The 25,928-nt window shown below is 39.4% G+C and overlaps 1 protein-coding gene across 1 annotated transcript in view; it reads left to right on the top strand.

The window, feature by feature from the left end:
* Positions 1-25,928, top strand: part of LOC128652383 (tyrosine-protein phosphatase non-receptor type 22-like) — a 180,430-nt gene that overhangs the window by 132,543 nt on the left and 21,959 nt on the right. The window contains exon 20 of the mRNA XM_053705321.1: positions 11,301-11,410. Coding sequence (XP_053561296.1) covers positions 11,301-11,410 — 110 coding nt within the window. The remainder of the gene's footprint in view (positions 1-11,300; positions 11,411-25,928) is intronic.

Genomic DNA, 25,928 nt, shown 5'->3' with positions numbered 1-25,928 from the left:
GCTTGATAAATGGGCCTCATAGAATAAAATATTTGGGAGATCTAAAAAACATGTAGTATTCAAGTGTCAAAATATTATATGGACCTCTACACAAAGTTTACATTTGGCCACTCACTAACATCAAATTTATTTATTAAAAATCAAACTGATTGTAAATTCACAACCACAATTTATGGAATATAATAGTGGATAGAAGAATAACTATATATAGAATAATGGCATATTTAAAAAAATAATTGTAATCATTAAAAACTTTTTATCTAGCTTTCTAATTTCCCAGGAGGTCAATATTTTCTATACTTTGATAGGCATGTGGTAAAGTCAATAAAAGAGGCACCACACACGCTATTGGCTAGATTACAAGTGGAGCACACAAATATTAGTGTAGTAGAGCACTAATTGCGCCTCTTCTGGTTTTCACTCACGCTCTTATTGAAAGGTGCACTAGGACAGCCAAAGAAGAAATACTTCAAATACCTTTGTTCTCCACTTAGAAGTAAACTAATATGTATATAGAGAGAGAGAGAGCTGTTTAGGAGAGATCAGGTAGGGTTCTGAGGATGGGAGGGTAAATTCTACACTAAAGGTAAACTTAATGGGACACTAAACCTAAATTTTTTCTTTCGTGATTCAGATAAAGCATGCAATTTTAAGCAACTTTCTAATTTACTCCTATTATCAATTTGTATTCGTTCTCTTGCTATCTTTATTTGAAAAAACATAATTTATGCTTACCTGATAAATTCCTTTCTCCTGTAGTGTAGTCAGTCCACGGGTCATCCATTACTTATGGGATATTAACTCCTCCCTAACAGGAAGTGCAAGAGGATCACCCAAGCAGAGCTGCTATATAGCTCCTCCCCTCTACGTCATACCCAGTCATTCGACCGAAAACCAAACGAGAAAGGAGAAACTATAGGGTGCAGTGGTGACTGGAGTATAATTTAAAATTTAGACCTGCCATAAAAAAACAGGGCGGGCCGTGGACTGACTACACTACAGGAGAAAGGAATTTATCAGGTAAGCATAAATTATGTTTTCTCCTGTTAAGTGTAGTCAGTCCACGGGTCATCCATTACTTATGGGATACCAATACCAAAGCTAAAAGTACACGGATGATGGGAGGGACAGGCAGGCTCTTTACACGGAAGGAACCACTGCCTGAAGAACCTTTCTCCCAAAAATAGCCTCCGAAGAAGCAAAAGTGTCAAATTTGTAAAATTTAGAAAAAGTGTGAAGTGAAGACCAAGTCGCAGCCTTGCAAATCTGTTCAACAGAGGCATCATTCTTAAAGGCCCAAGTGGAAGCCACAGCTCTGGTGGAATGAGCTGTAATTCTTTCAGGAGGCTGCTGTCCAGCAGTCTCATAGGCTAAACGTATTATGCTACGAAGCCAAAAAGAGAGAGAGGTGGCCGAAGCCTTTTGACCTCTCCTCTGTCCAGAATACACGACAAACAGGGAAGAAGTTTGTCGAAAATCTTTAGTTGCCTGTAAATAAAATTTCAGGGCACGGACAACGTCCAGATTGTGCAGAAGACGTTCCTTCTTTGAAGAAGGGTTGGGGCACAATGATGGAACAACAATCTCTTGATTGATATTCCTGTTGGTAACTACCTTAGGTAAAAACCCAGGTTTAGTACGCAGGACTACCTTGTCTGAATGGAAAATCAGATAAGGAAAATCACAATGTAAGGCAGATAACTCAGAGACTCTTCGAGCCGAGGAAATAGCCATTAAAAACAGAACTTTCCAAGATAGCAGTTTGATATCAATGGAATGAAGGGGTTCAAACGGAACACCCTGTAAAACGTTAAGAACTAAGTTTAAACTCCATGGCGGAGCAACCGTTTTAAACACAGGCTTAATCCTGGCCAAAGCCTGACAAAAAGCCTGGATGTCTGGAACTTCTGACAGACGTCTGTGTAGAAGGATGGACAAGGCTGAGATTTGTCCCTTTAACGAACTAGCGGATAAACCCTTTTCTAAACCTTCTTGTAGAAAAGATAATATCCTAGGAATCCTAACCTTACTCCATGAGTAACTTTTGGATTCGCACCAATGCAAGTATTTGCGCCATATTTTATGGTAAATTTTCCTTGTAACAGGCTTCCTAGCCTGTATCAAGGTGTCAATCACTGACTCCGAAAATCCACGCTTTGCTAGAATCAAGCGTTCAATCTCCATGCAGTCAGCCTCAGAGAAATTAGATTTGGATGTTTGAATGGACCCTGTACCAGAAGGTCCTGTCTCAGAGGTAGAGACCATGGTGGACAGGACGACATGTCCACTAGGTCTGCATACCAGGTCCTGCGTGGCCACGCAGGCGCTATTAGAATCACCGATGCTCTCTCCTGTTTGATCCTGGCAATCAATCGAGGAAGCATCGGGAAGGGTGGAAACACATAAGCCATGTTGAAAGCCCAAGGTGCTGTCAGAGCATCTATCAGAATCGCTCCCGGGTCTCTGGACCTGGATCCGTAATAAGGAAGTTTGGCGTTCTGGCGAGACGCCATGAGATCGAGATCTGGTCTGCCCCAACGCCGAAGAAGTTGGGCAAAGACTTCCGGATGAAGTTCCCACTCCCCCGGATGAAAAGTCTGGCGACTTAGATAATCCGCTTCCCAGTTCTCCACGCCTGGGATGTGGATCGCTGATAGGTGGCAAGAGTGTGACTCTGCCCAGTGCATTATCTTTGATACTTCCATCATTGCTAGGGAACTCCTTGTCCCTACCTGATGGTTGATGTAAGCCACAGTCGTGATGTTGTCCGACTGAAACCTGATGAACCTCAGAGTTGCTAACTGAGGCCAAGCCAGAAGGGCATTGAAAACTGCTCTTAATTCCAGAATATTTATGGGAAGGAGACTCTCCTCCTGAGTCCAAGATCCCTGAGTCTTCAGGGAATTCCAGACAGCGCCCCAACCTATCAGGCTGGCGTCTGTTGTTACAATTGTCCAATCTGGCCTGCTGAAAGGCATCCCCTTGGAAAGATGTGGCCGAGAGAGCCACCATAGAAGAGAGTTTCTGGTCTCTTGATCCAGATTCAGCACAGGGGACAAATCTGAGTAGTCCCCATTCCACTGACTTAGCATGCACAATTGCAGTGGTCTGAGATGCAGGCGTGCAAAGGGAACTATGTCCATTGCCGCTACCATTAAGCCGATTACCTCCATGCATTGAGCCACTGACGGGCGTGGAATGGAATGAAGGCCCCGGCAAGCATTTAGAAGCTTTGTTAACCTGACCTCTGTCAGATAAATCTTCATTTCTACAGAATCTATAAGAGTCCCTAAGAAGGGAACTCTTGTGAGTGGCAATAGAGAACTCTTTTCCTCGTTCACTTTCCACCCATGTGACCTTAGAAATGCCAGTACTAACTCTGTATGAGACTTGGCAGTTTGGAAACTTAACGCTTGTATCAGAATGTCGTCTAGGTACGGAGCTACCGATATTCCTCGCGGTCTTAGCACCGCCAGAAGGGACCCCAGAACCTTTGTGAAGATTCTTGGAGCAGTAGCTAACCCGAAGGGAAGAGCTACAAACTGGTAGTGCCTGTCTAGAAAGGCAAACCTTAGGTACCGGTAATGGTCTTTGTGAATCGGTATGTGAAGGTAGGCATCCTTTAAATCCACTGTGGTCATGTACTGACCCTTTTGGATCATGGGTAAGATTGTCCGAATAGTTTCCATTTTGAACGATGGAACTCTTAGGAATTTGTTTAGGATCTTTAAATCCAAGATTGGTCTGAAGGTTCCTTCTTTCTTGGGAACCACAAACAGATTTGAGTAAAACCCCTGTCCGTGTTCCGACCGCGGAACCGGAAGGATCACTCCCATTAGTAAAAGATCTTGTACACAGCGTAAAAACGCCTCTTTCTTTATCTGGTTTGTTGACAACCTTGAAAGATGAAATCTCCCTTTTGGAGGAAAAGCTTTGAAGTCCAGAAGATATCCCTGAGATATGATTTCTAACGCCCAGGGATCCTGGACATCTCTTGCCCAAGCCTGGGCGAAGAGAGAAAGTCTGCCCCCTACTAGATCCGTTTCCGGATTGGGGGCCCTCACTTCATGCTGTCTTAGGGGCAGCAGCAGGTTTTCTGGCCTGCTTGCCCTTGTTCCAGGTCTGGTTAGGTTTCCAGCCCTGTCTGAAGCGAGCAACAGTTCCTTCCTGTTTTGGAGCGGAGGAAGTTGATGCTGCTCCTGCCTTGAAGTTACGAAAGGCACGAAAATTAGACTGTCTAGCCCTTGGTTTGGCTCTGTCCTGAGGCAGGGCATGGCCCTTACCTCCAGTAATGTCAGCGATAATTTCTTTCAAACCGGGCCCGAATAATGTCTGCCCTTTGAAAGGTATGTTAAGCAATTTAGATTTAGAAGTCACATCGGCTGACCAGGATTTTAGCCACAGCGCTCTACGTGCCTGAATGGCGAATCCGGAATTCTTAGCCGTAAGCTTAGTTAGATGTACTACGGCATCAGAAATAAATTAATTAGCTAGCTTAAGGGCTTTAAGCTTGTTTGTAATCTCATCCAATGGAGCTGATTCAAGGGTCTCTTCCAGAGACTCAAACCAGAATGCCGCCACAGCCGTGACAGGCGCAATGCATGCGAGTGGTTGTAATATAAAACCTTGTTGAGTAAACATTTTCTTAAGGTAACCCTCTAACTTTTTATCCATTGGATCTGAAAAGGCACAGCTATCCTCTACCGGGATAGTGGTATGCTTAGCCAGAGTAGAAACTGCTCCCTCCACCTTAGGGACCGTCTGCCATAAGTCCCGTGTGGTGGCGTCTATTGGAAACATTTTTCTAAATATCGGAGGGGGGGAAAAGGGTACACCGGGCCTATCCCACTCCTTGGTAATAATTTCTGTAAGCCTCTTAGGTATAGGGAAAACGTCAGTACACGCCGGTACCGCATAGTATCTATCCAGCCTACATAATTTCTCTGGGATTGCAACCGTGTTACAATCATTCAGAGCCGCTAATACCTCCCCTAATAGTACACGGAGGTTCTCAAGCTTAAATTTAAAATTTGAAATGTCTGAATCCAGTCTATTTGGATCAGATCCGTCACCTACAGAATGAAGCTCTCCGTCTTCATGCTCTGCCACTTGTGACGCAGTATCAGACATGGCTCTAACATTATCAGCGTACTCTGTTCGCACCCCAGAGTGGTCGCGTTTACCTCTAAGTTCTGGCAATTTAGATAAAACTTCAGTCATAACATTAGCCATGTCTTGTAAAGTGATTTGTAATGGCCGCCCTGATGTACTTGGCACCACAATATCACGCACCTCCCGAGCGGGAGATGCAGGTACTGACACGTGAGGAGAGTTAGTCGGCATAACTTTCCCCTCGATGTCTGGTGAAATTTTCTTAACATGTACAGATTGGCTTTTATTTAAAGTAGCATCAATGCAATTAGTACACAAATTTCTATTGGGCTCCACATTGGTCTTAGAACATATTGCACAAAGGGATTCCTGTGTGTCAGACATGTTTAAACAAACTAGCAATTAGACTAGCAAGCTTGGAAAATACTTTTCAAACAATTTTCAAGTAATATAAAAAAACGTTACTGTGCCTTTAAGAAGCACACAAAAACTGTCACAGTGAAATAACAATGAACCGGATTAGTTATAGAAACCAATTTTTTACAGTAAATGCATTAATTTAGCAAAGGATTGCACCCACTAGCAAATGGATGATTAACCCTTTAATACCAAAAAACGGATAACAAATAAAATATAAACGTTTTTATCACAGTCAAAGCACAGTCTCACAGGTCTGCTGTGAGTGATTACCTCCCTCAAAACTAGTTTTGGAGACCCCTGAGCTCTGTAGAGACGTCCTGGATCATGCAGGGAGAATAAGGAAGACTTGTGACTGAATTTCTACTGCGTAGAAAAGCGCCAAAATAGGCCCCTCCCAAACATAATACAACAGTGGGAAAGCTCAATAAACTGACTTTATTTAAAACAAACGACAGCCAAGTGGAAATTAATGCCCATAACATTTTTCACCAAGTACCTCAAAGCTAAAAACGATTAACATGCCAGAAAAACGTTTTAAATATAAATACATGAAGTTATAAACAAGCCTGTTGCTAGTTGCTTTTACTGCAGAAGGCTATAAGTTATATGTATACAGTATTTTCTTAGTGAAGTGCCATTCCCCAGAAATACCTCAGTGCCAACATACATACATAACAGCCTGATACCAGTTGCTACTACTGCATTTAAGGCTGTACTTACATTTTAACGGTATTAGCAGTATTTTCTCAGTCAATTCCATTCCTTAGAAAATAATATACTGCAACATACCTCTTTGCAGGTGAACCCTGCCCGCTGTCCCCTGTTCTGAAGTTACCCCGCTCCTCAGAAGGCCGAGAACAGCAAATGGATCTTAGTTACGTCCGCTAAGATCATACACAAACTCAGGCAGATTCTTCTTCTAATGCTGTCTGAGAAAAAGCAACACACTCCGGTGCTGCTTAAAATAACAAACTTTTGATTGAAGAAATAAAAATAAATTTTAATAACCACTGTCCTCTCACACATCCTATCGATTAGTTAGGTGCAAGAGAATGACTGGGTATGACGTAGAGGGGAGGAGCTATATAGCAGCTCTGCTTGGGTGATCCTCTTGTACTTCCTGTTAGGGAGGAGTTAATATCCCATAAGTAATGGATGACCCGTGGACTGACTACACTTAACAGGAGAAAGAAGGCATCTTTTTTTGGGTTCAGAACTCTGGACAGCAGTTTTTTATTGGTGGATGAATTTATCCACCAATCAGCAAGGACAACCCAGGTTGTTCACCAAAAATGGGCCGGCATCTAAACTTACATTCTTAATTTTTAAAAAAAGATACCAAGAGAATGAAGAAAATGTGATAATAGGAGTATATTAGAAAGTTGCTTAAAATGTCATGCTCTATCTGAATCACGAATAAAAACATTTGGGTTTAGTGTCCCTTTAACCTAACAAGCTACCTGATTAACCCTTAACTGCCGGGAATTTCAGAAGTCAGGTGCACAGCTGCAATTAGGGACCTTCTAATTACCAAAAAGCAATGGCAAAGCCATGTATATCTGCTATTTCTGAACAAAGGGGATCCCAGATAAGCTTTTACATCCATTTGTGTTATTATTATATAAATAATTTTAGTGAGAAACCCAAGGTTTGTGAGAAAGTTAAAAAAAAAAAAAGAAATATGATCGCATTTTGCAGTGGAACGGTGGCATGAAATATACCAAAATGGGCTTAGATCAATACCTTGAATTGTCTATTAAATATATATTTAAATATATATATATATATATATATATATATATATATATATATATATATATATATATATATATATACACAGTATTGATAGGTAAATTAAAAAAAAAACAGGGATCTATTTCTGTTTAAATGATGAGTGATGGCAAAAGTACTAAAAATTCTCTAGTCTTTTTGGCAATTTTTTGTCTGAAATGCCTGGTCTTTAAGGGGTTAAGCGATATTAAATTGCTGAGTACAACTACAGCAGCATGGTTACTACTCACCATGCTAATAGTTTCCCTCCTGTACATGCAGATCTCTTTAAAAATGTTCTCTTATTTTAACCCATTACAGAATCCAGTTGATAAAGCTCTGCCGCTTTATACTGGGCGTGGCCATTTTGGTACATGCGTATTGTTGCATTCTGTGACAGAAGCAGTGCACTTTCATAGATCAGTAACATTGCTGGCTTTTTGGCAACTGTTAGCCTGTTTAGCGTTCTAGCTGGGGGAACCCTGCACAGTATATCCCCCCACATGTATGCTGAAGATTACTTGTTTTAAACATTTCTAATAAAGGTGGTTTTATACAGATCCGGTGCTCCTTTTCAACTTTTTCTACGTCTATACTCTATTTTTGGCAACTGTACCTTACACTTTGATTTAACTGCAGAATCAAAAGCAGGAGATTTGCATTTTTGTAGTTATTACACAGTTTAAAAGTTAAATGACAAATATAAAAAAAAGAATAAAGAAGGAATAATATATAGAAATGTATCCACTGCTAAAATGTAGAACTCCTGCTCTGTACTGTGCATGCAAGAAGACAACAATATCACTGATCTGTGAATGTGCACCACTTCTGTCACATGGTACAAAAATACTTAACCCCTTAATGACAACTGACGTACCAGGTACGTCCTGCAAAAACTTGCAGTTAGTGACAATGGACGTACCTGGTACGTCAGTTGTCTTAGAGAGTGCTGGAAGCGATCGCAATCGCTTCCAGCAGCTCTCAGGGTATTGCAGTGATGCCTCGATATTGAGGCATCCTGCAATACCCTTTAGAAAGCATCCGATGCAGAGAGAGCCACTCTGTGGCCCTCTCTGCACCGGTAGCGATGCGGCCGTTCGTTGGTGGGTGGGAGCTTACAGGGAGGAGGGTGGGCGGCCCATCGCTACCCGGCATCCGGTTCCTTTAAGTGCATTGTGCACGCCGGATGCCGGGAGCGTGCGGGGGGGCTGCGTGCACGCACGCGCGTGCATGTGTGTGCGCGCGCGTGCGCAGCAATCACTGGTACTGCCACCAATGAATTTTGGTAAGAGGGAGGGGGGCAGAATTTTTTAGATAAAGGATCAAAGGATCAGGATCTGGATCTGGTGGGGGGGAGGTGGGGGATGGGGGATGGGGGGGGGGGGGTGTTGGGGCAGCTACACTACAGAAAAAATAAAAATAAAACATGCAAAAACACTTTACTTTTTGGGGAAAACTGGGTACTGGCAGACAGCTGCCAGTACCCAAGATGGTGGCAATTAGGTAGGTGGGGAGGGTTAGAGAGGTGTTTGGGGGGGATCAGGGAGGTTGGGGGTTAAGGCAGGGGTCCATCACAGCTGAATAATTAAAAAAAAAAAAAAAAAAAAAAAAAAAAAAACACCTTTTATTTTAGTACTGGCAGACTTTCTGCCAGTACTTACGATGGCGGGGACATTGGTGGGGGGGGGGAGGGAAGAGAGCTGTCTGGGAGGGATCAGGGGGTGGGATGTGTCAGGTGGGAGGCTAATCTCTACACTAAAGCTAAAATTAACCCTGCAAGCTCTCTACAAGCTACCTAATTAACCCCTTCACTGCTGGGCTTAATACAAGTGTGGTGCGCAGCAGCATTTAGCGGCCTCCTAATTGCCAAAAAGCAACGCCAAAGCCATATATGTCTGCTATTTATGAACAAAGGAGATCCCAGAGAAGCATTTACAACCATTTGTGCCATAATTGCACAAGCTGTTTGTAAATAATTTAAGTGAGAAACCTAAAATTGTGAAAAATGTCACTTTTTTTTTTATTTGCTCGCATTTGGCGGTGAAATGGTGGCATGAAATATACCAAAATGGGCCTAGATCAATACTTTGGGTTGTCTACTACACTACACTAAAGCTAAAATTAACACTACAAGCTCCCTACAAGCTCCCTAATTAACCCCTTCACTGCTGGGCATAATACACGTGTGGTGCGCAGCTGCATTTAGCGGCCTTCTAATTACCAAAAAGCAACGCCAAAGCCATATATGTCTGCTATTTCTGAACAAAGGGGATCCCAGAGAAGCATTTACAACCATTTGTGCCATAATTGCACAAACTGTTTGTAAATAATTTCAGTGAGAAACCTAAAGTTTGTGACAACATTTGTGAAAAAGTGAATATTTTTTTTTTATTTGCTCGCATTTGGCAGTGAAATGGTGGCATGAAATATACCAAAATGGGCATAAATCAATACTTTGGGTTGTCTTCTAAAAAAAAATATATACATGTCAAGGGATATTCAGGGATTCCGGACAGATATCAGTGTTCCAATGTAACTAGCGCTAATTTTGAAAAAAAGTGGTTTGGAAATAGCAAAGTTCTACTTGTACTTATTGCCCTATAACTTGCAAAAAAAGCAAACAACATGTAACCATTGGGTATTTCTAAACTCAGGACAAAATTTAGAAACTATTTAGCATGGGTGTTTTTTGGTGGTTGTAGATGTGTAACAGATTTTGGAGGTCAAAGTTAGAAAAAGTGTGTTTTTTTCCATTTTTTCCTCATATTTTATATATTTTTTATATTAAATTATAAGATGTGATGAAAAAAATGGTATCTTTAGAAAGTCCATTTAATGGCGAGAAAAACGGTATATAATATGTGTGGGTACAGTAAATGAGTAAGAGGAAAATTACAGCTAAACACAAACACTGCAGAAATGTAAAAATAGCCATTGTCATTAAGGGTAAGAAAACTGAAAAATGGTCCGGTCATTAAGGGGTTAAACTCCAAGATGGCTGCACCCAAATGTCAAGATGCAGATCTTCACTAACAAGCCCTTTGAAGGTTAAAATAAGGAAAGACATTAACATGGGAGTAAAAAACTATGCTATTGTAGTTGTACCCAGCAGTTTAATGTCCCTTTAAGGCATTACTGACTAACTGGTAAAGTTAGTTTATGGAGAGAGAAAGGTTGACGATGAAAGGTCTACAGAATACAGTGTTCAGGTGTCAAGTTTACCCCTAAATGTTATCTTCCAAAGTGTGCAGCATTTATATAATTATATATTTTATCTAAAAGTATGCTGGAGATAACTGACATGGGAAAAATACTTTAAGGGCCTGAAATCTTGTGGGTTTTGCATCATTTAAAGGAACATGAAACCCATTTTTTTTATTTAGTGATTCAGATAGACCATACAATTTTAAACAACTTTCCAATTCACTGTGTTTATCTAAATTGCTTCATTTTCTTAGTATCCTTTGTTGAAGGAACAGCAGTGCACTACAGGGAGCTAGCTTTACACATCAGGTGAACCAGTGACAGCAGGCATATATGCGCAGCCACCAATCAGCAGCTAGCTACAAGCAGTGTATTGGTGCTCCTGAGCCTACCTAGGCATGCTTTTCAACAAAGGATACCAAGATAACAAAGTAAATTAGGTAACACATGAATTGGAAAATTATCTGAGAAAAATGTTGGGTTTTATATCCCTTTAAAATGTATTTTCCAGAATATTGCATGACACTACTAATACATTTGTAGATAATTCCAGGCCCATCAATACAATTAGCTTTATTAAGCCCAGGGACACGTGACTAGGAGCCCAGTGTGGTGTTGAAACATCCATAAAATGTTTTGGTTCCCATGTCTAACAAAAGTCTTCTAATTGATGAGACTGGACTTGCCTATTTTTCTATTCCATAAAAAGGTTTGGGAAACCTTATCTGTGCCAGAGTAATGAGATATTGGTGTAGCTACCTGCTTCTTGTATAAATGTATCCTTATGTTTGTAGACATGGAAAACCATAACCCTGCAAAAGACAGTCCTTCTCAATTGATGGATGCCGAGAGCATAGAATCAATGACATCCTCAGAGACTGAAAAACTCATGACAAGGAAAAAGGTAATACAATTTACTGGGATCTAGAATGTATTCTTTACTATTTCTGACACTCAGTAGATCACATCTGTACGGCCCTCCACAGAAGGCTTGAGCTACCAGTGATCTCACTGGAGCAAAGGACTTTAAAGAGATACTGAACCCACATTTGTTCTTTCATGATACAGATAGAGCATGCAATTTTAAGCAACTTTCTAGTTTACTCCTATTATCAATTTTTCTTAGTTCTCTAAGTATCTTTATTTGAAAGAGCTTACGAGCTGGAACCTTTTTGTTTCAGCACCCTGAATAGTGCTTATTGTTTGGTGGTTACATTTAGCCACCAATCAGCAAGCGCTACCAAGGTGCTGAACCAAATAGTAAATTAGAAAGATGCTTAAAATTGCATGCTCTATCTGAATCATAATAGAAAATAATTGGGTTCAGTATCCCTTTAATATCAGATTCTCTTATGCTGGTGCAATACTGCTCTGGCCAGTTGTTAAGCATAGCAGAGATTGAAGGGTGCAGCAAAGGAAATCACATATGGACAGCTGTTTCAGCCTTATTAGGCCTCATTGACCCATTATAGCTTCATGTTTTCTGCTTAGTGACACCTGATATAAGGTATCCAAATCAGTCTTTATTTAACCCCTTGCACCAAATGGTCATAGGTACCAAGTCACACATTGCGTAACTACATCCAGCACAGAGGCACATGTTGCGGTCCCTGCTGTCAGCTTAGACAGCGGGAGCTGCAACTAGGGGGCAGAAAGCATCTGCCTTTATATGGTAAGGGACACTGTGTCATTGCCTGTAGAGTCAATCCATCTGAAATTAATAAATGTGAACACAAAAATGCACTCAACAAAAAGTTTATATTTACACTATTTAATAACGATTTAGCAATGTCCTTGTCTGTTGACTGATTCTGGTGTCAGCCAATAAGTAGAAATATGCATTCAAATGTATGCTGATTTGGAGAGTCATGCAATACAGCCAATACATCATTGAACTAAACGGATGAAGAACGAACAATTGTGTAACCAAAACTATTAATTTGTGTGTTCATTCATGTACCAAAAAAGGTGTAGGAAGGGGGAAAGGAACTGCATTGTTTTGCTAATCACCTCCGTTGTGTGCAATTATGTACAGGGGGGCTGAATATTCATGTATCCTTGGTCCCCTATCCAATCCTGCCCTAGTATTACTAATGATTGATGATAGGGACCTCCAGTCAGGCACTAAATGTTGGATGTTAGTCATGAAGGCTTCTCCAATCAAGTGTTAACCTAGCATAGGGAGGTGGGAGATTAGGGGAATATAGACATTTTCAATAACTTTGACAACGTGCAGTTGTGTGACTTCTGTGACTCTGTGACTAGTCATTGACTCAAATTCTGTGTTTGTTCTGTTAGCATTGAAGGATTGGTTCTTTAAATTGTTCAAATTCTATAATGTAAGATTTTTGGTTAATATTAATTGTATATATTTGCTATTTCCATTGGAAATAACAGTAACTAACACAAAGTAAAAATATTGGGCTGAAACAAATGCATACATGAACGAAATTCTGCCAAACAACATTGGAAAAAAATCTGAAACAAATCTTTCTGTCTAAACAAATTGTGTGCCTGTGCATCTCTGCCAATAAGTATATAAGCTTCAATTTTGTTGTTTGTAAGTCCTAACTCAATTAAAAAAAACAATCAAAAGAACCTTCACCCGCTATTTTCTCTAACAAACAAATTGTGACCAACACCCATGAGCAAATATTTACAGAAATTAACAAAAAAAAAATTTATTATGAATGATTTGTCCAAAACTATTTTTTTCTTCTCTGCACATGTTTAATTATTATTTGAAAACTAAAGTTCTTTCTCTCTGGAATAAGTTTTGCTTACATCTAGGAAATATAGCAGACTGTGGTCTACTGGATAACACACTACTGTGTGTCCTTTTCTCTCTTGAAATTTCTCTCTTGAAATCTTGAATAAAAAATTGGAGGGTTTAAAACCATGGGGCACATCAAGTATACATTTCTAGTAAGCATAATTAACCCCTTAATGACCAGCGACGTACCCTGTACGTGAATGGGGATTGCTCTTTTGATAGCGTGCTCTCGCTGCTGATGCCTGCAGCCAAAAGGGAGGTCATAATAGCGCGGACCTGCCACTCGCAGCGAGACCCGCACTACTATGACCTTAAAAAACCTTAATGGATGGTCGTTAAGGGGTTAATTATATTTCTTGCTGAGAACTGTATTGTTTGAGATAAAACTTTATTAAACGTTCTATATGTTTTATTGTCTTAGTTTCATATTTATCCTAGAGTGTGCATAAGAACTAAAAAAGAGCAGCCACCTGTATAGTCTAATGACCGCTGCTTCTTACATTAGAAAAATAACATAATTTATGTAAGAATTTACCTGATAAATTCATTTCTTTCATGTAATTGGCAAGAGTCCATGAGCTAGTGACGTATGGGATATACATTCCTACCAGGAGGGGCAAAGTTTCCCAAACCTCAAAATGCCTATAAATACACCCCCACCACACCCACAATTCAGTTTAACGAACAGCCAAGAAGTGGGGTGATAAGAAAGGAGCGAAAGCATCAACAAGGAATTGGAATAATTGTGCTTTATACAAAAAAATCATAACCACCATAAAAAGGGTGGGTCTCATGGACTCTTGCCAATATGAAAGAAATTAATTTATCAGGTAAATTCTTACATAAATTATGTTTTCTTTCATGTAATTGGCAAGAGTCCATGAGCTAGTGACGTATGGGATAGCAAATACCCAAGATGTGGCACTCCACGCAAGAGTCACTAGAGAGGGAGGGATAAAAATAAAGACAGCCAATTCCGCTGAAAAATTAATCCGCAACCCAAATCAAAAGTTTTAATCTTATAATGAAAAAAAAATGAAATTATAAGCAGAAGAATCAAACTGAAACAGCTGCCTGAAGTACTTTTCTACCAAAAACTGCTTCTGAAGAAGAAAAAACATCAAAATGGTAGAATTTAGTAAAAGTATGCAAAGAAGACCAAGTTGCTGCTTTGCAAATCTGATCAACAGAAGCTTCATTCTTAAAAGCACAGGAAGTGGAAACTGACCTAGTAGAATGAGCCGTAATCCTCTGAGGCGGGGATTTACCTGACTCCAAATAAGTTTGATGAATCAAAAGCTTTAACCAAGATGCCAAAGAAATGGCAGAAGCCTTCTGACCTTTCATACAACCAGAAAAGATAACAAATAGACTAGAAGTCTTTCTGAAATCTTTAGTAGCTTCAACATAATATTTCAAAGCTCTTACCACATACAAAGAATGTAAAGATCTCTCCAGAGAATTCTTAGGATTAGGACACAAAGAAGGGACAACAATTTCTCTACTAATGTTGTTGGAATTCACAACCTTAGGTAAAAATGTAAATGAAGTCCGCAAGAACGCCTTATCCTGATGAAAAATCAGAAAAGGAGACTCACGAGAAAGAGCAGATAATTCAGAAACTCTTCTAGCAGAAGAGATGGCCAAAAGGAACAATACTTTCCAAGAAAGTAATTTAATGTCCAGAGAATGCATAGGCTCAAACGGAGGAGCCTGTAAAGCTTTCAAAACCAAATTAAGACTCCAAGGAGGAGAGATTGATTTAATGACAGGCTTGATATGAACCAAAGCCTGTACAAAACAATGAATATAAGGAAGATTAGCAATTTTTCTGTGAAACAGAACAGAAAGAGCAGAGATTTGTCCTTTCAAGGAACTTACAGACAAACCCTTATCTAAACCATCCTGAAGAAACTGTAAAATTCTAGGAATTCTGAAAGAATGTCAAGAGAATTTATGAGAACACCAAGAAATGTAAGTCTCCCAAACTCGGTAATAAATCTTTCTAGACACAGATTTACGAGCCTGCAACATAGTATTAATTACAGAGTCAGAGAAACCTCTATGACTAAGCACTAAGCGTTCAATCTCCATAGCTTCAAATTTAATTATTTGAGATCCTGATGGAAAAACAGGCCTTGAGATAGAAGGTCTGGCCTTAACAGAAGTGGCCAAGGTTGGCAACTGGACATCTGAACAAGATCCGCCTACCAAAACCTGTGTGGCCATGCTGGAGCCACCAGCAGCACAAACGAACGCTCCATTATGATTTTGGAAATCACTCTTGGAAGAAGAACTAGAGGCGGAAAGATATAAGCAGGTTGATAACTCCAAGGAAGTGTCAACGCATCCACTGCTTCCGCCTGAGGATCCCTGGACCTGGACAGATACCTGGGAAGTTTCCTGTTTAGATGAGAAGCCATCAGATCTATTTCTGGAAGCCCCCACATCTGAACAATCTGAAAAAACACATCTGGATGAAGAGACCACTCTCCGGGATGTAAAGTCTGGCGACTGAGAAAATCCGCTTCCCAGTTGTCTATACCTGGGATATGGATTGCAGAAATTAGACAGGAGCTGGATTCCGCCCAAGCAAGTATCCGAGATACTTCTTTCATAGCTTGAGGACTGTGAGTCCTATCTTGATGATTGACATACGCCACGGTTGTGACATTGTCTCTCTGAAAACAAATAAATGGTTCTCTCTTCAGAAGAGGCCAAAACTGAAGAGCTCTGAGAATCGCACGGAATTCCAAAATAGTGATTGGTAATCTCGCCTCTTGAGATTTCCAAACCCCCTGTGCTGTCAGAGATCCCCAGACAGCTCCCCAACCTGAAAAACTCGCATCTGTTGTGATCACAGTCCAGGTTGGACGTACAAAAGAGGCCCCTTGAACTAAACGATGGTGATCTAACCACCAAGTCAGAGATAGTCGAACATTGGGATTTAAGGATATTAATTGTGATATCCTTGTATAATCCCTGCACCATTGATTAAGCATACAAAGCTAAAGAGGTCTCGTGTGAAAACGAGCAAAAGGGATTGCGTCCGATGCTGCAGTCATGAGACCTAAAACCTCCATGCACATAGCTACTGAAGGGAACGATTGAAACTGAAGGTTCCGACAAGCTGCAACCAATTTCAGAGGTCTCTTGTCTGTTAGAGACAAAGTCATGGATACTAAATCTATTTGGAAACCTAAAAAGGTTACCCTTGTCTGAGGAGTCAAAGAACTTTTTGGTAAATTGATCCTCCAACCATGTTTTCGAAGAAACAACACTAGTTGATTCGTGTGAGATTCTGCAGAACGTAAAGACTGAGCAAGTACCAAGATATCGTCCAAATAAGGAAACACCGCAATACCCTGCTCTCTAATTACAGAGAGTAGGGCACCAAGAACCTTTGAAAAGATCCTTGGAGCTGTCGCTAGGCCAAAAGGAAGAGCAACAAATTGGTAATGCTTGTCTAGAAAAGAGAATCTCAGGAACTGATGGTGATCTGGAAGAATCGGAATATGAAGAAATGCATCCTGTAAGTCTATTGTGGACATATAATGCCCTTGCTGAACAAAAGGCAGAATAGTCCTTATAGTCACCATTTTGAATGTTGGTATTCTCACATAACGATTCAAAATTTTTAGGTCCAGAACTGGTCTGAAAGAATTCTCCTTCTTTGGGACAATGAACAGATTTGAATAAAACCCCAGACCCTGTTCCTGAACAGGAACTGGCAAAATTACCCCAGAAACCTCCAGGTCTGAAACACACTTCAGGAAAGCCTGAGCATTTTCTGGGTTCACTGGAATGCGTGAGAGAAATAAACTTCTCACAGGTGGTCTTACTTTGAAACCTATTCTGTACCCTTGAGAAACAATGTTCTAAATCCAATGATTTTGGATTGAATTGATCCAAACATCCTAGAAAAATGTTTAGTCTGCCCCCTACCAGCTGAGCTGGAATGAGGGCTGCACCTTCATGCGGACTTGGGGGCTGATTTAGATCTTTTAAATGGCTTGGATTTATTCCAGACTGAAGAAGGCTTCCAATTGGAAACCGTTCCCTTAGGGGAAGGATCAGGTTTCTGTTCCTTATTTTGTCGAAAGGAACGAAAACGGTTAGCAGCCTTAAATTTACCCTTAGATTTTTTATCCTGAGGCAAAAAAGCTCCCTTCCCCCCAGTGACAGTTGAAATAATTGAATCCAACTGAGAACCAAATAATTTATTACCTTGGAAAGAGAGAGATAGCAACGTTGATTTAGAAGTCATATCAGCATTCCAAGATTTAAGCCATAAAGCTCTTCTAGCTAATATAGCTAAAGACATATATCTGACATCAATTCTAATGATATCAAAAATGGCATCACAAATTAAATTATTAGCATGTTGAATTAGCTTAACAATGCTATACACATTATGATCTGATACTTGTTGCGCTAGGGTTTCCAACCAAAAAGTTGAAGCAGCTGCAACATCAGCCAAAGAAATAGTAGGCCTAAGAAGATGACCTGAACATAAATAAGCCTTCCTTAGATAAGATTCAAGTTTCCTATCTAAAGGATCTTTAAAAGAAGTACTATCTGCCGTAGGAATAGTAGTACGTTTAGCAAGAGTAGAGAAGGCCCCATCAACTTTGGGGATCTTTTCCCAAAACTCCAATCTATCAGACGGCAAAGGGTACAGTTTCTTAAACCTTGAAGAAGGAGTAAAAGAGGTACCCAGTCTATTCCATTCCCTAGAAATTACATCTGAAATAGCATCAGGAACTGGAAAAACCTCAGGAATAACTACATGAGGTTTAAAAACTGAATTTAAACGTTTACTAGTTTTAATATGACAAAAAAGGAAAGTGTGTATCTAGTTACACACAACCGGGCGCTAATAGAGAAAGAATATACAGATATGTATATGCACACAATGCAATAATATTCAAGGCAATAATTGTCAAACTAAACAGGCATTATGAATACACAGCAAATAACAGATACAAGCACGATGATAATATTAGGAAAGTACAAAGAAAGTCCATCAATAGGAAAAATCACAGTCTGTATATTGCTTACTTACAGCATGTAGATGCCATATATAAGGTGATACAAAAATGCTTATAAATCAGGTGTAGTCGCGCTGCTCCTCCAAACACAGGTGAACTCCACTGTCCCCAACAAAATGCACTGTAAATGATAGAAGGGGAGAAGCGCGGACTCAAGTGCAGTATAAAAATTTTTATTGGTTAAATAACATGCAACAAATAAACACTAAAAAGATGCTATAGCGGTCTGTACATATCAAAAGCCGACTGCTATATATTCACCGGATCCTTTTCGATTATGGCTCCAGATGTATGTACCCAGTCAGTTCCAGTCTCACTCGTGGGAATACACCTCCACTAAGGTTGCAGGCAATCCCGCTCTGCAGTCGCGGGATGGATGACGTCTCCTGTGGCGCTTGGCAAGCGATGAATAAAACCTTGAATCCTGGTGATGAAGATCCCAAAGTGAATCCCTGACAACGCTCGATTGCTGATCCAATGTCCTAAAAAAGTCCCTACCCACAAGCACACGCTCAATGATTATGACTGGCCTCTGGGCTGCTAAACTCTTCCCATAAACCCCTGCGAGCTGCAACCTCGCAGGGGTTTATGGGAAGAGTTTAGCAGCCCAATAACCAATAAAACTTTTTATACTGCACTTGAGTCTGCGCTTCTCCCCTTCTATCATTTACTAGTTTTAATATCAAGAGGACTAGTCTCCTCCATATCTAATGCAATCAACACCTCTTTCAATAAGGAACGAATATACTCCATTTTAAATAAGTATGAAGATTTGTCAGTGTCAATATCTGAGGCAGAATCTTCTGAACCAGATAGATCCTCATCAGAGATAGATAAATCAGAATGTTGTCGGTCATTTAAAAATTCATCAATTTTATGAGAAGTTTTAAAAGACCTTTTAGGTTTATTAGAAGGTGGTATGACAGACAAAGCCTTCTGAATAGAATTGGAAACAAATTCTCTCACATTAACAGGAATATCCTGAGCATTAGATGTTGAAGGAATAACAACAGGTAATGGATTACTACTAATGGAAATATTGTCTGCATGTAAAAGTTTGTCATGACAACTATCACAGAATACAGCCGGAGGTACAGTTACCACAAGTTTACAACAAATGCACTTAGCTTTGGTAGAACCGACATCAGGCAGCAAGATTCCAATAGTGGATTCTGAAACAGGATCAGATTGAGACATCTTGCAATATGTAAGAGAAAAAATAACATATAAAGCAAAATGATCAATTTCCTTATATGACAGTTTCAGGAATGGGAAAAAATGCAAACAAAATAAGCCTCTGGAAACCAGAAGCAAAAATAAATTTAGACTTAAATAATGTCAAAAGTATAATGCCCACAACTGACAAAATATTTTTGGCGCCAAAAACGTCTGCAACAAACACGAGCTTCATAGATGACGCAACTACGTGAAAATTCTCGGCGCCAACTAAGATGCCGGAAATGACGAAAATATGTAAACAAACGTAAATCTCGCGCCAAAAAAGTCTCGCGCCAAGAATGACGCAATAAATTATAGCATTTTGCGCACCCGCGAGCCTAACAGCCCGCAATTTAGAAGAAAGTCAATTTGAAAATTTCAGGTAAGAATTTTTTTTTTTATGTGCATTTCCCAAATGAAACTGACAGTCTGGAAAAAGGAAATATACTGATAAACCTGAATCATGGCAAATATAAGTACAAACATTATATTTAGAACTTTACATATAAAGTGCCAAACCATAGCTGAGAGTGTCTTAAATAAAGGAAAACATACTTACCAAAAGACACTCATCTACATAAAGTAGATAGCCAAACCAGTACTGAAACGAGAATCAGCAGAGGTAATGGGATATAAGAGTATATCGTCGATCTGAAAAGGGAGGTAGGAGATGAATCTCTAAACCGATAACAGAGAACCTATGAAATAGATCCCCGTTAGGATGACCATTGCATTCAATAGGTAATACCCCCTTCACATCCCCGCTTCAATAGGTAATACCCCCTTCACATCCCTCTGTCATTCACTGCACTCTGAGAGGAACCGGGCTTCAGCATGCTGAGAAGCGCATATCAACATAGAAATCTAGTACAAACTTCACCACCTCCATAGGAGGCAAAATTTGTAAAACTGAATTGTCGGTGTGGTGGGGGGTCTATTTATAGGCATTTTGAGGTTTGGGAAACTTTGCCCCTCCTGGTAGGAATGTATATCCCATACGTCACTAGCTCATGGACTCTTGCCAATTACATGAAAGAAATATACACACATGTAACATTTAAAACAAAATACATTTAAAATATTTTTTTTTTGGATAGATAAAAATAAAGAACAAAGAAAATGTCAAGATTTTTGATGTGCCCATAAAAATACACCAACCTTAAAATGAAACTAACAAGTTTAGAGTGTAAAAAACAGATTGCAAGAAGTGAGGGAATGCATAGTATAAGCAAAATAGACCATAGTGTGAAAATATGACTCTAAAATGTCAATGTAGAGCTGTATTACGAGTGGAGCTGTATTTTGCGCTCCTGCTCGAGCATTAACTCCACTAGAAGTAAGCTTTTTGCATTTTCTGGGTTCACTGGAATGCGTGAGAGAAATAAACTTCTCACAGGCGGTCTTACTTTGAAACCTATTCTGTACCCTTGAGAAACAATGTTCTAAATCCAATGATTTTGGATTGAATTGATCCAAACATCCTAGAAAAATGTTTAGTCTGCCCCCTACCAGCTGAGCTGGAATGAGGGCTGCACCTTCATGCGGACTTGGGGGCTGATTTAGATCTTTTAAATGGCTTGGATTTATTCCAGACTGAAGAAGGCTTCCAATTGGAAACCGTTCCCTTAGGGGAAGGATCAGGTTTCTGTTCCTTATTTTGTCGAAAGGAACGAAAACGGTTAGCAGCCTTAAATTTACCCTTAGATTTTTTATCCTGAGGCAAAAAAGCTCCCTTCCCCCCAGTGACAGTTGAAATAATTGAATCCAACTGAGAACCAAATAATTTATTACCTTGGAAAGAGAGAGATAGCAACGTTGATTTAGAAGTCATATCAGCATTCCAAGATTTAAGCCATAAAGCTCTTCTAGCTAATATAGCTAAAGACATATATCTGACATCAATTCAAATGATATCAAAAATGGCATCACAAATGAAATTATTAGCATGTTGAATTAGCTTAACAATGCTATACACATTATGATCTGATACTTGTTGCGCTAGGGTTTCCAACCAAAAAGTTGAAGCAGCTGCAACATCAGTCAAAGAAATAGCAGGCCTAAGAAGATGACCTGAACATAAATAAGCCTTCCTTAGATAAGATTCAAGTTTCCTATCTAAAGGATCTTTAAAAGAAGTACTATCTGCCGTAGGAATAGTAGTACGTTTAGCAAGAGTAGAGAAGGCCCCATCAACTTTGGGGATCTTTTCCCAAAACTCCAATCTATCAGACGGCAAAGGGTACAGTTTCATAAACCTTGAAGAAGGAGTAAAAGAGGTACCCAGTCTATTCCATTCCCTAGAAATTACATCTGAAATAGCATCAGGAACTGGAAAAACCTCAGGAATAACTACATGAGGTTTAAAAACTGAATTTAAACGTTTACTAGTTTTAATATGACAAAAAAGGAAAGTGTGTATCTAGTTACACACAACCGGGCGCTAATAGAGAAAGAATATACAGATATGTATATGCACACAATGCAATAATATTCCAGGCAATAATTGTCAAACTAAACAGGCATTATGAATACACAACAAATAACAGATACAAGCACGATGATAATATTAGGAAAGTACAAAGAAAGTCCATCAATAGGAAAAATCACAGTCTGTATATTGCTTACTTACAGCATGTAGATGCCATATATAAGGTGATACAAAAATGCTTATAAATCAGGTGTAGTCACGCTGCTCCTCCAAACACGGGTGAACTCCACTGTCCCCAACAAAATGCACTGTAAATGATAGAAGGAGAGAAGCGCGGACTCAAGTGCAGTATAAAAAATTTTATTGGTTAAATAACATGCAACAAATAAACACTCAAAAGATGTTATAGCGGTCTGTACATATCAAAAGCCGACTGCTATATATCCACCCGGATCCTTTTCGATTATGGCTCCAGATGTATGTACCCAGTCAGTTCCAGTCTCACTCGTGGGAATACACCTCCACTAAGGTTGCAGGCAATCCCACTCTGCAGTCGCGGGATGGATGACGTCTCCTGTGGCGCTTGGCAAGCGATGAATAAAACCTTGAATCCTGGTGATGAAGATCCCAAAGTGAATCCCTGACAACGCTCGATTGCTGATCCAATGTCCTAAAAAAGTCCCTACCCACAAGCACACACTCAATGATTATGACTGGCCTCTGGGCTGCTAAACTCTTCCCATAAACCCCTGCGAGCTGCAAGAGTTAGGGAGGGATGGAAGAATGAGTGCTTGAGGCATTCAGTGAAACCTGGTGGAGGGTTTGTCCTGGTTTGGGGCTGCATTTCTGCCAATGGTATTGGCAATATTGTCCGAATTGATGGTATCATGAATGCTGAAAAGTACAGACAGGTTTACATTTATCATGCCATTCCTTCTGGAAAGCGCCTAATTGGGAATGGTTTTATTTTTCAGAATGATAATGATCCCAAGCACACTGCTAATGCAGTGAAATCATATTTAGAGAGAAAAGCAGCTAATAAAACACTGCAGGCATGGACTGGCCTCCACAGAGTCTAGAGCTGAATATTATAGATGCAGTATGGGATCACCTGGACAGAGAAAGAAATAAAAGAGAATATAAATCTAAAGAAGAACTCTGGGAAGTGCTGAAAGAAGCCTGGTATAATATACCAGAAGATTACTTCTGAAAACTTCAGGACAGTCTCCCCAAAAGAGTTCAAGATGTGCTAAGTGCCAAGGGAGATTACACTAAATACCGACTTTTGCTGAAGAAGCCATTTTGTTCTGAAAATTGTGTTTTTTTATGTATACATATTTCCTGTATTTTCTGTTTGTATCTTAATAAAGAGACTGAAAAATAAATATGGATGGTCATTAAAACTTTGCTAAAACAACAAATCTAATGGTGGCCTAAGACTTCCGCACAGAGGTATGGATATACATAGGAAGATCTATTTTAAAAAAACGTATGCAAAGAACATTGGAGTATAACATATTTACAATGAATACATAGTTAAACATATTAAATATGAATATTACATAAATATGATTTTTCATGTTTTCCACTACTTGACTGCAAAGGGCTCCAATGCACTTAAATATATGTCTACACATATAAATACATATGTACACACACACATTATATATATATACACCATACATACCATATTTATTTATATAGTTAAATATTCATTTACTAGAAACGTTTGAAGTTTTACATTGTCTCTTTTTCTGAGATAATTTCCTTTATAATTAGAAAAATCTTATATTAGAACTGTTTGAAAAATAACAGTACCTCCTCTGATATAAATACTACATGTATCCCGTCATTTAATAATATATAACTCTGGTACAAGTCTGGTACAGATATCACAAATCTTAATGTGTAAATTGTAAGCTTGTCATTCTGAGATGGGTATTCTGTTCTGGTGCTAACCTAACATTTAAGCAGCTTACTGTCATTTCATTATTATACTGGCAACCTATAACCGTATGGCTGCACCAAGTAATTCTGTGGCACTGCTATAACTGCTGTGTACATATCTTGCTGATAATTAACCAGTTTGTGTAAGTTCAGGCATTGCAGTTACTTTTGTCCTGTTTTCTATATTTCATATAGGTTATTGCCAAACAGTCAGCCAGTATTTGCTTGGAACTTGAGTATATTATTGTCTAGGTACTAACACAAATTTCTATGGGTGACATACACTAGGATACAAAATTTTTATAAGGGAAGTCAACACTGATTGTATAGTGCTTTCCTTTTTTTTTTTTCCAGAAACTTCCATCGGCTTGGTATTTAAGCACTATTTATAACTATATCATATATTGGCTCTGTTAGATACGTCTATTGAGATATCTCTTTCTTTATTATAGCTTTCTTGTTTGTGTACCAAATGGCTGCACCTAAATAATCTGAGTGATTTTCCTCCCCCTATATTGTATTCACTTTATCACTGGGTCCACTTTGCTGAACTATTGCTTCAGCCAACAACGCATTCACATGTAAAGGCGTCTTAGACTAAGTTATTAATTTTTTTTTTTTCTCTCTTCACGAGGAATCCACGCTCATAGTTTTCACTCTCTCCACTAAGTTATTGTATTATTAGTGGGGTTTTTTGATCTCTCACCTTGCACTGCACTTTTTTTTTTCTTTTTTTTTGTGCACACCAGGGGAGGAAGTGATTATTATTTATGGACAGATATCTTTCGGTTCCCAAACTTAACTCACCAAACATGCCAGTTAAACAAAGAGATAAGAAGAACCGCATATCAGACACTGTACCCGAAATAGTTAAAGAGAAGGCTCCTCCTAATACTGATATACAACCATTAGTAAACCAGTTGTCAGAAATATTTCTCCCCCAATTTGAACTGTTACAGTCCCAGATGGCTAATCTCACCACTGAGATTAGACATTTCTCTAATAGACTTAACGAGGTTGAGAACAGAGTATCTGAAACAGAGGATATTTTAAGTGGTCAAGCCTCTCAACTATCAGAACAGACTAAACAAATCAAATTTTTACAAGGGCGGATAACAGATCTTGAAGATCGTTCCCATCGCAATAACTTAAAGGTAGTAGGACTCCCGGAGTCCAGCGAGTTTTCTGATCTGCTACACTTCTCTTCTATCTCTCTCCCCGTGATTTTGGGTTTGCAACAACATAACACTCCCGTATTGATAGAAAGAGCACATAGAATTGGCCCATATAAGAAAGTAATAAATGGAAAGACTTACCATAGAGCGATCATGATCAAATTTCAAAATTATCAGGACAAAATGACACTTTTGCGACTGTATAGGAAAGCTGGCTCAGTGCAAATAGGGGAGGCCAAAATCTTGATTTTTCAGGATTATTCCAGCAAACCTCCCAAAGCAGGAAGGTCATGGCGCCCTATTGCACTAAGCTAATCAACGCTGGACATAAGGCTAGGCTAATTTATCCAGCAAGAATAATAATAGAAGAAGAAGATACTTTGCATACTCTACTTAATGAGCAGGAAGCTAGGCAATTTTGCATTGGCTTAAATATTAAGCTATGAGGAGGAAGTTTATTTAAAGGGTCAACATACTGTTGGGTCTCATGCGATGTTGTCTATTGATAGTTAAATTATTTTATTTTTTGGGTTTTTTTTTTTTTTCTCTCTTTCCTCTCTCCCCCCCCTTTTCCTGCCATATTGCCTCACACATGATTTTATTATAGGAATTAGAAGATATGCTTAAGTGCGTCTCTTGGAATATTGGGGGAATAACTTCCCCCATTAAAAGGAAGCTGATTCTTAAGCAATTAAGCAGGTATAACCCTGATCTCGTCTTTTTACAGGAAACGCATATTAAAGCTGCAGAAGTCAATAAACTTAAATCAAAATGGGTTGGACATATAATTGCTTCCGCGTGTAACAAGAGGAAAAGAGGGGTGGCCATAT

The sequence above is a fragment of the Bombina bombina genome, chromosome 3 (assembly GCF_027579735.1).
Source record: "Bombina bombina isolate aBomBom1 chromosome 3, aBomBom1.pri, whole genome shotgun sequence".
NCBI lineage: Eukaryota > Metazoa > Chordata > Amphibia > Anura > Bombinatoridae > Bombina > Bombina bombina.
The sequence above is the reverse complement of the archived record's forward strand: the minus strand, read 5'-3'. Positions and strand labels throughout refer to the sequence as shown.